The 15,426-nt window shown below is 40.9% G+C and overlaps 1 protein-coding gene across 2 annotated transcripts in view; it reads left to right on the top strand.

Moving 5' to 3' along the window:
- Nucleotides 1-15,426, top strand: part of CHEK2 (checkpoint kinase 2) — a 118,789-nt gene that overhangs the window by 70,784 nt on the left and 32,579 nt on the right. For both annotated transcript variants that reach the window (XR_012849588.1, XM_075831002.1), the window contains exons 12-13: nucleotides 532-647; nucleotides 949-1,034. Coding sequence is in view for 1 of the 2 variants with exons in the window: in XM_075831002.1 (XP_075687117.1) it covers nucleotides 532-647; nucleotides 949-1,034 (202 nt within the window). In the remaining variant the exon portion in view is untranslated. The remainder of the gene's footprint in view (nucleotides 1-531; nucleotides 648-948; nucleotides 1,035-15,426) is intronic.

Here is a 15,426-nt window from a genome sequence, read left to right as displayed (position 1 = left end):
TGATTGCGGCCATTTGGAAAGGTGACATTTTTTACATATTTGCACATGGATGTGGTGATGTGTGGTGTCTTTATTGCTGTTGGGGGATATGGCCCAGAGCCAAGGGGGCATAGTCGGTAGCAGGGGTTCTGTTGTGTTGCTCGGTCGCCATGCAGTCCTTCACCTAATATTAGAGTAGGGACCCACTTGAAAGAGGTTGATGTGAAGTGGTAAATACAGTTTGATAAAATGTGTATTAAGAACATTATGTTCTGGGCCATTTTCTACAAGTGCTTTTTTACCAAAATATGGTTAAAATATGCTTGTTTATTATGTCTTTTGATGCAATAGTGTTTGGCTTTCTACCAGACCAATAGCCGAAATTACCCTTAGGGAAATTCTCAAATCATCGCCTTTTGGGGGTACTTGAGGACTGGTGCTGTTTACTCAACAAATTTTAAGACTTATTGCAAAACAAAATAGTTTAAATAATTTTTAGGGTTCTTTAACTGTTTGGTGTATAGGATGTATTTTATGCATTTTCTCTTACAGCCTTAGTGGGTACCCACCATTTTCCGAAAGTAACTGCAACAAACCTTTAAAAGATCAGATCACAAGAGGACTTTACAACTTTATTCCCGCTGCTTGGAAACATGTATCACAGCCAGGTATGGAACTGATCGTCATCATGTACTATCAATTTTGAATTCTGACTGTTGTTGAAGAAGATAGAAATAGAGAAGAAACTGCAACATTAGTCGAGTGCTGCGGTTTCTTCTCCCCTTCTACATCTGTATGAGGGGCTCTTAGGCTGGAGTCTGACACTCCCTGCACCGCCTGAAATCTGAAGATACGGGAATGTTTTAATGCTTGCTGAAGAGCTACTGACTTTTTGCATATTGTTGAAGAATAAATATTACCTGTGTAACTTGTGTGAATTATCAAGAATAGCTTCCACTATTTTTATAGCACTAGATCTTGTTAAAAAGCTGCTGGTTGTTGATCCCGAGAAGAGGCTCACCACAAAGAAAGCCCTGGAGCATCCTTGGCTGCAGGTACTAATCCAGACTCTGTTGATAACAACGTGTGTTCAACCTAACTGCACTATGTAAATAGGATTTCATATTATTCAGACGAACCGGATATACGTCCATGCAACGCGCGTAATTTTCACACACGTCGTACGGACCTATATTAGTCTATGGGGGCGTGCAAACAGTTGCGTGATTTTTACGCAGCGTGAGTCCGCTGCGAAAAACTCACGACATGTCCGTTCTTTGTGCGTATTTCGCGCATCACGCACCCATTGAAGTCAATGGGTGCGTGAAAATCACGCGCACCACACGGAAGCACTTCCGTGGGACGAGCGTGATTCATGCAACAGCAGTGAAAAGTATGAATGAAAACCGAAAAGCACCACGTGCTTTTCTGTTTACAAACATCCAAACGGAGTGTCATAATGATGGCGGCTGCGCGAATATCACGCAGCCGCGCATCATATGGTGATGACACACGGAGCTGTTAAGTGCTCGTGTGAATCCGGCCTAACTCTCATTTAGTAGAGTGGAACATCATTTAGCCGCTGTGGTAAAGTACTGCAATTACCGTTAAACCTGAAAGGACAAGCAACTATTATTCAATTAATAAAGAAGATCCCAATGACTGTGGATCTTATCGTCCTGTTTCATTGTTAAACCTGGATTAGAAGTTTCTCACAAAAATCCTAGCTAATAGAATAACCCTTTCATGACCAAGGGTCATTAATACCCCTGTGTACAGGTCAAATTTTCCATTTCTGATATGCACTTCTTTAAACGATAATATCTTTGGAACCGCTTTGAATATCACAACTTTTTTTACTTTGTTTTTTTTTTTTACAAGCCTTATGAGGCTTTCATTTTCTAGATTAGTTTAATTCCATGTTTTTCATTTTTATTATGTGCAAACAAATGACAAAAGTTTTTTTCACATCTTTATTGATGTTTTCTATATCTATCTATATTGTATGTATATAGGTGTGTGTGTGTGTGTGTGTGTGTGTGTGTGTGTATGTGTGTATATATATATTGTAGCAGTGCAGCTACTGGACAGGGCAGAAACTCAGGTTTTAAGCAACCAGGGAGCATGTACAGCAGAGAGGGTTTTCTCTGCTATTGCTTGGGTGTAAAGCCTGGAATAGGGCCTGGTTTGCTGGAGTGTGAAGGAGAAGGGCGGCTTCCACTCCATACAGACAGTCCATGTCTTGGGCTGTCTGATGAGCCTAGTTAGGGTATGTTCACACGGCAGCGTCCGTAACGGCCGAAATTACGGGGCTGTTTCCAGGAGAAAACAGCCCCGTCATTTCAGCCGTAACGGCATGGGCAGGAGCTTGAACGCCGCGTCCATTACGGACGTAACTGGAGCTGGTTTTCCATGGAGTCCATGGAAAACGGCTCCATTTACGTCTGAAGAAGTGACATGACACTTCTTTGACGCGGGCGTCTATTTACGCACCGTCTTTTGACAGCGACGCGTAAATATACGCCTCGTGTGAACAGACAAACGTCAGCCCATTGCTTTCAATGGGCAGATGTTTGTCAACGCTTTCAAGCCGTAATTTCGGACGTAATTCCAGTCGTTAAACGCCCATTTTACGTCCGTAATTTGGCCGTGTGAACATGCCCTAAGGCTTCACCTGAGACGGCTCTTTATATCATGTGTGTGCTGTTCACACAGGGCTCTCAGTCTGGGGAAGACAGGCATGCTAGCCTGTGAGAGTCACCACCGTGTGAGGTAAAACTGAAGGTTTTGAGGTGCTGGGCACAAGGCTCAGTGTCACATAGTGAGGGACACTGAATGTGTTAGTTAGAGGCTGGACGGCCTATGGTTTATTTTGTATGTTTATTGTTGTACCACTGTTTGCTGTTGTGAAGACAATAAAGCTAGCTGCGGCTAGTTTAAACCTTTTACTCAAGGAGTTGGAGTGAACTTTCATATGTGTGCCAACCATCTCACCCTGGAGATGGCGATCCTGTGAGCTAAGTGGTCCCCAGTTTGTCACAATATAAATATATATATATATATATATATATATATATATATATATATATATATATATATATATATACACACGCGCGCACACACACACACTGCTAAGGCCTTTGACTCATTTGAATGGCCTTTTCTGTTGCATGTTTTTCACAAATTTCACCTTGGTATGCTGTTTACCAAATGGATAACCTTACTCAATTGACAATCGCGTGCAAAACTTTTCTAAATGGCATGTATTCCCTTTTTTTTCTGGCTACTCTGAGGCATGGCTGTCTTGTTTTTCCATTATTGGCCTTTGTATAATGTTTTACACATATTTTTTAAAAAAAATATTAAAACCATATAGTGAAACATATTTTTTTTTTAAAAATGTTGGAGAGTGGTTTCTTCACCTAGAGGTGGGGCTATCTGGATGTAGATCTCTTTTCTTCCCATCTCAACCACACGGTTCCGACCTATGTGGCCAGGGCATGGGATCCCAGTGCCATCGCGCTGATAACATCATAGAGAGAGTTCTTCTGTATCTGTTCTCTCCACTTCCATTCTTGCCAAGAGTGATCAAAAGGGACGGAGTTTCCGTGAATCTGGTGACTTCAGACAAGCCTTGCCGGTCCTGTACGCAGATCTAATCTACTTTCTCACGGACGCTCCCATGGTGTGTCTGCTTCTTCCCAACGCATTTATCGGGGTGCCTGTTGAAGCAGAGATCCTGAGTGCTGGGGGCCTCTCTGAGCCAGTCATCCAGACGATGTTGAAGGCCAGAAAACCTCAATCAGTTAAGATGTGCCAACATACATGGGCGGCATATTTACACTGGTGTGAACACAATTTAAAGAAATGTTCCACACCTAGAGTCCTGTCCTTCCTGCAATCCGACCTTGAACAGGGGCTTGGCTTCTCTTCCCTGTGGGGTCAGATTTCTGCCCTGTCCATTCTTTTTCAGAGAACTTTAGCTTTTCATTATCAGGTAAATAACTTTTTGCAGGGGGTGGCTCATGTGGTCCCTCCATTCAGCCTTGGAATCTAAATTTTGGTTCCGGAGCTTTACAGGTGACTCCTTTCGAACCTTTGCTGCGTCTCCATTCATGGAAAGTACCTTTTATGGTGGCTATAAGGCGGGTTTCAGGGGCTTGCTGCCTTATCCTGCAAGTCACCTTTTTTGGTCATTCATAAGTATAAGGCCTTATTCACACGAACGCTGAATACATCCGTGTGATGGCCGTTAAAACAACGGTCGTCATACGGACCTATGCTATTCAATGGGGCCATTCGGACATGCAGCGTGTTTCCGTTGCGTGAAACTCACTGCATTTCCTATTCTTGTGCGTTTTTTGCACATCACGCACCCATTGAAGTCAATGGGTGCGTAAAAATCACAGACCGCACACGGACACACATCTGTGTGCTGTCCGTGATTCACAAAAAAATTGGGACATAGAGAATGCTACTGAAGGGAAGTGCCCAGGTGTGTTAAATAATGATAGCCACTCCCACTAAGCTTGAGGGGAGTGGTGTGAGGGGCATGGAAGTAAATGTGTAAAGGAAAAAAATATACGGTGTATGGTATACATGTGAAATATAGGGGACGTTACTAAGTGTAGTGTATAAGGGTCAGGGCTGTGAGTGATACAAAGACGTGAGTGCAATGTGTAAAACATGGAGGCATAGTGTTTGGATAGTGAGGCACAGCATTTATCGCCCAATAGCAGCCTATTTAGAACGCCCATAGTGTGAGAGAGCGGGCTGTCCTGTATGCAATGCTAAACACCTGCACACCATGCTCTCCCAGCACCATAAGACCTGGCCTAAAAAAAAAAAGTATGTACAGTGTAAGTAACCATGAAAAAACATGGGGTATTGGTTGTCGTTTTCGCCAAAAGAACGCAAGCTAGCAATCCTCGTCACGGATCCCCACACTTGTCCGTGATTCACGCACAAGTTCATAAGAAATTAAGAGACATTTTTTTTTAAATAAGGAAATGTGTACATAAACAGACATCAACAAACAACTGATGCCACACGGAACACACACGGATGCCACCTGGAACTGCAATGCATGACAAACATGTCCGTGTGAATCTAGCCTAAGGTGGTGGTCCGACTTGTTCAGTCTTGTGTACCAATGGTAGTCTCTGCCATCAATATTAATGAGCAGATAGTTCTCCCTTCATTTTGACCCTACCCATCTCATCTGAGGGAACAGGATTTACATTGCCTTGATTTAGTAAGAGCAATGCAAATCTATTGATCGGTGACAGAGTTGTTTCGGCTCTTTATTTATTTATTTATTTTATATCTGAAGGGCAACGCAGGGGTTTGGCAGCATTCAAGGCCACTAATGTGTGTTGTGTCCGGTCTGTGATTTTGAAAACCTATTGGTTTCAAGGGTAAAGTTCGTCCTCTTCAGTTTACTCCCCATTTTACAAGGGAGTTGCTCAGTTCTGCAAGGCTGCTACCTGGGCTTTTGTGCACACTTTTAACCAAGTCTTACCAAATTCCTTCTTTGGCCTCAGCTGATGTCAGTCTGTGTTGCAGGCAGCTGTGTGCTAGGCGGGTCACATGACTGTACTTTTAATTTATTTTTCCCACCCTCTGGGATTGCATTTGAATATCCCATGGTGCTGTATTTCCCAATGAATAACGAGTAAATACGTTTTTTGTAGTCATCGTAAAATCAATTTCTCGTTGAGTCCATTGGGGACACAGATCCCACACTCTTATTTTGTGGGAATTGTATGGCCTACGTGGGCAAAGCCAAGACTCATTCCTACCTAGTGTCGCCTCCCAGTGGCAGGAGCATATACCGATAGGTCATTTTTTGATCACACATTATCGTTAAAATTGGCCAATATCTCCAATATTTTGGAATCAAAATAGGCCCTCATGAGAATAGCTTAGGCCTTTACAATGACAAAAAAATTGCCACCACAGCCATTTTGTTTTTTCCCTACCTGAAAAGCGAGTCCTCCGTTTTCTTTCTTTCGTTTTTTTTTACGCCATTTAATGTGCAGTAAAAATCCCATGTTCATTTTTTTTTTTTTTTTCTTGTTGTGAATCAATACAAAGAAAAAAAAATGGTTTTGTGTTACCATATTCTGAGAGCCATAATTTTTTTTATTTTCCCTTTTAATGGAGCGGTGTGAGAGCCTGTTTTTTGGGGTACGTAAGTTTTTTTTAAATCACTTTTTAATCCATGTTTTTGAGGAGCTAAGGTTTTGTTTTTTTTCATTTGCGCTATTCACCCTGTGGGATAAATAATGTTCACCCCTTCCCGACATCCGCCATATATATACAGGGCGCTGTCGGGAAGGTGTTCCCGCAAAGCACAGTACAGTAACGTCGTGGTGATAGTGCGGGCTCAGAATATGAGGTGTATGTTAGAGCTGACATCCTGCTGTAACGGCCAGAAACGCAACTAGTCTTGAGCCGGCCCATTGACCACCTTAGATGCTGTGCTCAATCAAGATCGCAGCATCTGAGGGTTTTTTAGCCACCGGCACCCCAGCGACGCAATCGGTATGGTTGGTATGGCAACCGGAGGCCTAACAATGGCCTCCGTGCCTGCCTTGTATGGAAGCCTATGGGTATATGACTGACCACTCTAATACACTGCACTACATATGTAGTGCAGTGTATTAGAACAGCGATCAGGGCTTCAGGCCTTCTTCCAGTCCCGTATTGGGACAAAAATGAAATAGTTAAACTTAAAATTGCCTTTTTTCCCCATAAGTCTTTTGTTATTGGAAAGAATGCCAAAAAAGAATACAAAAAACTATACATAACTGATATAGCTGCGTCCGTAACGACCCAAACTATAAAACTATTACGTGATTTATCCTGCATGGTGAACGCTGTAAAAAATAAATTTAAAAAATGCCAGGATCGCTGTTTTTAGGTCCCATCTCCTCACCAAAAATGGGAATAAAAAGTGATCAAAATGTCACACAAAATAGTACCAAAAAAAAAGACCGTCCCGCAAAAAAAAAAAAAAAAAAAAGATTTATTGTGCAATGCATGAAAATAAAATCTATAGATTTGGTAACGCTGTAGTCCTATTGACACGCAGAATAAAGTTATCATGTAATTTATGCCGAAAAAACCCCCATTAAAAAGCAATTCCAGAATTGCTTGTTTTTGGTAATTTTCCTCTTCCAATAAATGAAATAAAAAGTGATCAAAAAGTCGTATGTGTCCCAATATGAAACCAATAAAACCTACAGCTTTTCTCGCAAAAAACAAGCCCTCACACAGCTCCATCAACTGAAAAATAAAAAAGTTATGGCACTAGAAATGTGGTGATGAGGGACCATCCCAATTTACAGGCCGGAACATTCCTTCTGTTTCAGGGCCCTAGTTTTTAGGAACGTGGAAGGGAAGGGACATCGCACATCTGCTGGAAGTGAGGGCGCCCGTATTATACCAGGGCTACACTTTCCTAGCAAAATTTCCCAAACTACGAAGGAGGAAAAGTCCCAAAAAGGTGCAGAGTATTACAAAAGGGGGATAAGAGAGGACACCGTTTATCAGTGCTACGCTGGCCTGCAACTCCAAACAAAACTACTACCAAGCAAAATCCACGCTCCAAATCCACACTCCAAATGGCGCTCCTTCCCTGCTAAGCCCTACGGTGTGCCCAAACAGCAGTTTACGTCCACATGTAAGGCATTGTCATACCCATGAAAACACGATTAACAATTTATGGGGTAAGATTCTCCAGTGGCACAAGCTGGGCACAACATATTGAGCGGTGAAATGGCATTTCAGTGGAAAAAATGGCCATTTTCACTTTGCATCATCCACTGCGTATTAATTTCTGAAAAACAGCTGTGGGGTCTAAATGCTCACTACACCACTTCATAAATGCCTTTAGGGGTGTAGTCTCTAAAATTAGGTCACTTTTTTTTTTTTTTTTTTTTTCAGTGCATCAGGGTTTTGCGAATGCGACATGGCGTCCACAAACCATTCCAGCAAAATCTACGCTCCAAATGTCAAATACCACTTATTTTCTTCTGAATCCTCCCATATGTCCAAATGGCAGTTTGTAACCATATATGAGGTATTGCCATACTCGGGAGACCTTTCTTTACAAATGTTGGGGTGCTTTGTCTTCCTCGTGAAAATGAAAAATGTTGATCTACATCTTATTGGGAAAAAATTACATTTTTAATTTTCACGGCTTAAAGAGGCTCTGTCACCACATTATAAGTGGCCTATCTCCTACATGAGGAGATCGGCGCTATAATGTAGGTGACAGCAGTGTTTTTATTTTAAAAAACGGTCTATTTTTACCACTTTATTTGTGATTTTAGATTTATGCTAATGAGTTGCTTAATGCCCAAGTGGGCGTATTTTTACTTTAGACCAAGTGGGCGTTGTACAAGGGAGTGTATGACACTGACTAATCAGCCTCATGCAATCCTCTCCATTCGTTTACTCAGCGCATAGGGATCCTGCTAGATCCTTATGTGCTGTCTTATACTAACACATTAACAATACTGAAGTGTTTAGACCGTGAGTAGACATTCCACGGGATGTCTATTCACAATCTCTGCACTTCGTTACTGTTTCGATGGTAGTTATAGCAGAGGAAGCGTGATCTCGTTGTAACCTGTCATTTACAACGAGATCTCGCGAGATCACGCTTCCTCTGCTGTAACTACCACAGACAGAGTAACGAAGTGCAGAGATTGTGAATAGACATCCCGTGGAATGTCTATTCACTGTCTAAACACTTTCAGTATTGTTAATGTGTTAGTATAAGACAGCACATAAGGATCTAGCAGAATCCCTATGCGCTGAGTAAATGAATGGAGAGGAGTGCATGAGGCTGATTGGTCAGCGTCATACACTCCCCAGTACAACGCCCACTTGGTCTAAAGTAAAAATACGCCCACTTGGGCATTAAGCAACTCATTAGCATAAATCTAAAATCGCTAATAAAGTGGTAAAAATAGTTTTTTTCAATAAAAAGCACTGCTGTCGCCTACATTACAGCGCCGATCTCCTTATGTAGGAGATAGGGCACTTATAATGTGGTGACAGAGCCTCTTTTCTAATTCTTAATTCTAATTAATTCAGCAAAAAATTCTCAATATACCCCTAGATGATTCCTCAAGGGGTGTAGTTTCCCAAATGGAGTCACTTTTGGGGTGTTTCCACTGTACTAATACTACAGGGTCTCAGCACATTCGACATGGCGCCCAGAAACCATTGCAAAATGTAAATGGCGCTCCTTCTTTTCTGAGTCCTACCGTGTGTCCAAACAGCAGTTTGACTGCATATAGGGTATTGCCGTACTCTGGAGAAATTGTTTTCCAAATGTTGGGGTGATTTTTCTCCTTTAGTTCTTGTGGCTATGGAAAAAAATAATAATATTTAAGCCTACATTTTATTGGAAAAAATTAAAATGTTTATTTTCACGGCCTAATTGCAATAATTTCTGCAGAAAACCTGTGGGGTCAAAATAATCACTATACCCCCTAGATAATTTCCTTGAGGGTGTAGTTTCCCAAATTGGGACACTTGTGCGGGGTTTCCACTGTTTTGGCCCCTCAGGGGCTTTGCAAATACGACATGGCCTCCACAAACCATTCCAGCAAAATTTAAGCTCCAAAAGCCAAATGGCGCTCCTTCCCTTCTTAGCCCTGCCGTGTGTCCAAACAACAGTTTATGACCACATATAGGATATTTCTGTACACGGGAGAAATTGTTATACAAATGTAGGGTTGCTTTCTCTCCTTTAATCCTTGTGGAAATAAAAAAAAATGTATTGGAAATTTATTTTTTAAAATTTTCATAACCTAATTCGAATAAAATCTATAAAACGTTTGCGGACAAAATGCTACCTACACACAAAGATAAATTCCTTCTGGTGTGTAGTTTCCTTAATAGAGTATTTTTGGGGTGTTTCCTTTTGTTTTCGTACCACAAGACCTCTTCAAACCTGACATGGTTTTTCAAATATAATCTATTAAAAAGACCCCAAAATTCTCTAGGTGCTCCTTTTTCTTCTGAGGCCTGTGCTTCAGTCCATTAGTACTCTAGGGCCACATGTGGGATATTTCTAAACTGCAGAATCTGGGTAATAATTTTTTTAGATGTATTTCTCTGGTAAAACCTTCTGTGTTACAGAAAAATAATGGAAATATACTTCTGCAAAAAAAATGAAAATTGAAAATGTTACCTCTACATTGCTTTAATTCCTGTGAAATGCCTAAAGGGTTAAGAAACTTTCTAAATGCTGTTTAGAATACTTTAAGGGGTCCACTTTTTAAAATGGGGTGATTTATGGGGGTTTGTAAAGTATGAGCCCCTCAAAGCCACTTTAGAACTGAAGTGGTCCCTGAAAAAATTGCCGTTCTTGAAAATGTGAGAATTTTTTGCTAAAATTCTAAGCCTTGTAACGTCCTAGAAAAATAAAAGGATAATCAAAAAATGATGCTAATCTAAGGCCTTATTCACACGAATGTGTAATACGTCCATGTGATAGCTGTTTAAAACAACGGCCGAGACACCTACCTATGTAATTCAATGGGGCCGTTCACATGACCGTTGTTTAAACGGACCACCTTGGACTTTAAAAATGTTGTTTTTCTTTTCCGAGGTTTTATACCCTCGTGGGAATCTAGACTTCAGTAGACATATGGGAAAAGTTAATTGGCAACTATCTTGTGTGGTATAACTATCTGTCTTACAAGCAGAGACATTCAAATTTAGAAAAATGCTAATTTTTACAATTTTTCGCTACATTTTTTTTTATTTTTTACAATTTAAATACTGAATGTATCGACCAAATTTTACCAGTAACATAAATTCCAATGTCACGAGAAAACAGAATCGCTTGAATAGGTGAAAACATTAGTTATTACCACATAAAGTGACATGTGTCAGATCTAAGAAATGAGGCTCTGTCAGGAAGCTCAAAACTGGCTTCAGCAGGAAGGGGTTAAATTGCTATAGCTTAACCCCTTTAGGACGCAGCCTGTTTTGGCCTTGTGGCACAGCCGATTTTTTCAAACTGACGTGTCCCTTTATGTGGTAATAACTCCGGAATGCTTTTACATATCCAAGCGATTCTGAGATTGTTTTCTTGTGACATATTGTACTTTATGATAGTGGAAAAATTTGGTTGATAAATTCAATATTTATTCGTGAAAAACGCCAAAATTTAGAGAAAATTTGCAAAAATTTGCATTTTTCTAAATTTAAATGTATCTGCTTGTAAAACCGATAGTAATATCACACAAAATAGTCACTAGTTACCATTTCCCATATGTGTACTTTATATTTGCATTGTTTTTTGAACATCCTTTTATTTTTCTAGGACATTACAAGGCTTAGCACTTTAGCAGCAATTTCTCACATTTTCAAGAAAATTTGAAAAGGCTATCTTTACAGGGACCAGTTCAGTTCTGAAGTCGTTTTGAGGGCCTTATATAATAGAATACCCCAATAAATTACCCAATTTTAAAAACGGCACCCCTCAAAGTATTCAAAACAGCATTCAGAAAGTATTTTAACCCTTTAGGCGTTTCACAGGAAATAAAGCAAAGTAGAGGGGAAATTTACAAATTTCTCCTTTTTTAGGCCGAAGTTCATTTGTAATAAAAAAAATTGGGTAACACAGAAGGTTTTACCAGAGAAATACAACTCAATATTTATTGCCCAGGTCTTGCAGTTTTTAGGAATATCCCACATGTGGCCCTAGTGTGGTAATGGACCGAAACACCGGCCTCAGAAGCAAAGGAGTACCTAGAGGATTTTGGGGCCTGCTTATTTTTAGAATATATTTTAGGCACCATGTCGAGTTAGAAGAGGTCTTGTGGGGCCAAAACAGTGGAAACTCCCCAAAAGTGACCCCATTTTGGAAACTAGACCCCTCAAGGAATTTATCTAGGGGTATAGTTAGCACTTTGACCCCACAGGTATTTTGCTATATTTATTGGAGTTAGTCTGTCAAAATGAAAATCTACTTTTTTTCTGAAATAGCATAGAAATTTTTAATATTTACAAGGAATAAAGAAGAAAATTCACCCCAATATTTGTAAAGCATCTTCTCCCGATTACGGAAATACCCCATATGTGGTAATAAACTGCTGTTTGGACCCACGGCAGCGCTCATAAGGGCGGGAGCGCCATTTGGATTTTGGAACACAGATTTTGCTGGATTGATTTTCAGTGCCATGTTGCGATTGCAACCCCCTGGAGGGAACAAAACAGTGGAAACCCCCCAAAAGTGACCCCATTTTGGAAACTAGACCCCTCAAGGAATTTTTCTAGGGGTTTAGTAAGCATTTATACCACACAGGTGTTTTGCAGAATTCAGTAGAATTAGGCAGTGAAAATGAATATAACCATTTTTGTCCACTAAAATGTTGCATTTTTTCATTTTCACAAGGGATAAAGGAGAAAAAGTCGCCCTAAATTTGTAGCGCAATCTCTCCCGAGTACGACAATACCCCACATGTGGTGGTAATGTATTTTTTTAATAGAAATGAATTAACCTTCGCAGGACTGATCCTTTTTTGCTTTTCCATTTTAGTTTTTCACTCCCCGCCTTCCAAACGCCATAACTTTTTTATTTTTCCATGAATTGAGCGGTGTGAGGGCTTATTTTTGGCAGGACGAGCTGTAGATTTTATTGGTACCGTTTTTTTGTAGATGCAAATTTTTGATCACTTTTTATTACTTTTATTTAGAGCTTTGGTGGCCAAAAACAGTGATTTTGGCGTTTTAAATTCTTTATTTCTTACGGCTTTCATAATGCGCTATAAATGACAATTGTACTTTATTCTGCAGGTCGGTACGATTACGGCAATACCATATGTATATAGGTTTTTTGTTTTGCAGCGTTTGCACAATAAAATCACTTCTTTATAAAATAATTTCTTTTTTGTGTCACCATATTCTGAGAGCCGTAACTTTTTTTATTTTATTTTTTTTCAGTCAAAAAAGCGGTGTTGTAGTTTTTATTGGTACTATTTCCGGGTACATGCGACTTTTTGATCACTTTTTATTCTATATTTTGGGAGGGATGGTGACCAAGAAATAGTGATTCTGGCATTGTTTTTAGGTTGGTTTTTTTTGCGGCGTTCACCGTGCGGTAAAAATAACATTATAGTGTTATAGATTGGGTCTTTACGAACGCGGTGATACCAAATATGTGTACTGTTTTTTTTAACGGTTTCATTTTTTTCCTATAATAAGAGACTTATTATAGGAAAAAAGATCTTTTATTTTTACACTTTTGTAAAACATTTTTATTAACTTTTTTTTTTATTTACTTTTTACACTTTCTTTTTTTACCTGCAGCTCTGATCGCTGCTAGAATACATAACACTACCTAGTTAGTGTAACGTATTCCAACTGTCAGTGTGATACTCATAGGCTGACATACATGGCAGACCCGGGGGCCGTTGTCTGGCCCCCGGGTGCAATCACAAGCATCAGCAGCCCCCACAATTGCATGGGGGCTGCTGATGTGCTACAAACCCCCTACATGCGGAGATCGCAATCGAGCCCCGCATGTAACGGGTTTATTTCCGAAATCAGCGGCAATGAGCCGCTGATCGGCAACTAGTGGAGTATCAGTTGTCAGGGACAGCTGACCTCCCGGTTCCCGATGCACACTGTCGCCGACAGTGTCACAGACACTGTCATCGACAGTGTGCATCGCAAACGGCAGTGACGTCCTGTCACTCTGACAGGAAGTCTATCAGGAGGCTGATCCTGATAGGCTTCCGTACATGGCTGACACGGAGGCCATTACTTGGCCTCCGATCGCCATGCTAGCCATCTGCAAACCTCACGATTTCATCGTGAGGTCTGCCGATGAGCTAGAAACCCCTGAATGCGGTGATTGCAATCAATCACCGCAATCAAGGGGTTAATTGCCGATATCAGCGGAAATAAGCCGCTGATCGGCATACAGTGGAGTGTCAGCTGTCAGGGACAGCTGGCCTCCCGGTTCCCAGTGCACACTGTCGCCGACAGTGTGCACCGGGAACTTCGCAGTAACTGTACGTCCCTGTGCCTTAAGACACTGGCCACATGGATGTACAGTTGCGTCCTCGTGCGCCTAGGGGTTAAAACTTAATGGAAACGGCAATACTAATTGTTTTTTTTTTTTTTTACATTTTTTTTTTTTACATTTTTCTTTTATTTTTGTCCCGCCGCCCAGGGGACCTGAACATGAAATTGTTAGAATGCTTGCACAATGCAGTGCAATACCTATGTATTGCAATGTATTTTGATTTTTACCGACTTTGATTAATGAGACTTTTTCACATGGTTTGTGCCGTCTGAGTCTCTGGTTCTACCGGTGTGATTACTTAGTTTATAGATTACTGTGTGTTATTACTTTAGTTTACTTAGACTATATTTGTAAAATTCACTCGTTTTCATAAAATCCCTGTTTATTTCCTGCAGCATGAGCCAGGAGTCCTCTCAATGATATGCTCGCACTCAGGGCTCCTCGATATTCACGGACTGTGGCTGCCACCGCTTATTGACAGATTTTTCCCTGTGCACAGTATGGAGAAAAGGCTATTAGTTAGCCGCAGAGGGCGGGAGCCACAGCTATTGACTACGCTCCGCTCGTGCCGCAGGAGATAAACAGGGATTTTATGAAAACTCCTGATTATTACAAAATAAGTGACACACCGCTGGAATCATTGTCTGTCACTACTTTCAGATAGGGCAGCATAAACCTGTTGACAGCTTTCCTTTAAGTCCTGCCAGAGGAGGCTGCCATGACATTAGACCCCTAGGCTGCCATGACCACTATCGGCACCCCACGATCGAGTTGCAGGGGGGCTTAAGGAGTGACAGAGGGAGATATTCTCTCCTTTTTTTTTTTTAAATCAGTTCAAGTTTATTCAGCAGATAACAGCATTACAGGTCATCATACAATCTTAAATGCAATGAAGTCAGTACATCAAAGACCCAATATGTATTGCCAACATAACAAATACACGCAACCCCTCAGCCGTCCATCTTTCATAAGGTTTCAATAGGTTATCACCTGCTTCTATTTATTCCAGCCCATCTCCTCTCTCTCCTTCCCCTTATGTGCATACCAAATTCATACCGTCAGAACCAAAAATTACGAACCACACAAGATTATCCTCCCCATACCTACTATTGCCATTCCCCTACCAGTCTCTGTATACCAACTCCACCGCTGTGCAGAATCTGCATTGCCCAGTACCATAGTATTACCCTCTTGGAACTCAATACTCATATCAGTCCTTCCTGCCATGTTAATCTAAAGGAGACGAGCGAAGTGCCAGGAGTTACGCTGATTCCCAACCAGGATGATCAATCCACCTAGCCCATTGTTTCTCGAATTTCCTAATAGACCTCCTCTTTGAATATATCCTATACTCCATCAAAACCTTGTAATTGATTGGTACCAAG

Source organism: Rhinoderma darwinii, chromosome 1, assembly GCF_050947455.1.
Source record: "Rhinoderma darwinii isolate aRhiDar2 chromosome 1, aRhiDar2.hap1, whole genome shotgun sequence".
In the NCBI taxonomy this organism is placed as follows: domain Eukaryota; kingdom Metazoa; phylum Chordata; class Amphibia; order Anura; family Rhinodermatidae; genus Rhinoderma; species Rhinoderma darwinii.
This window is presented reverse-complemented; position numbering and strand designations above follow the sequence as displayed.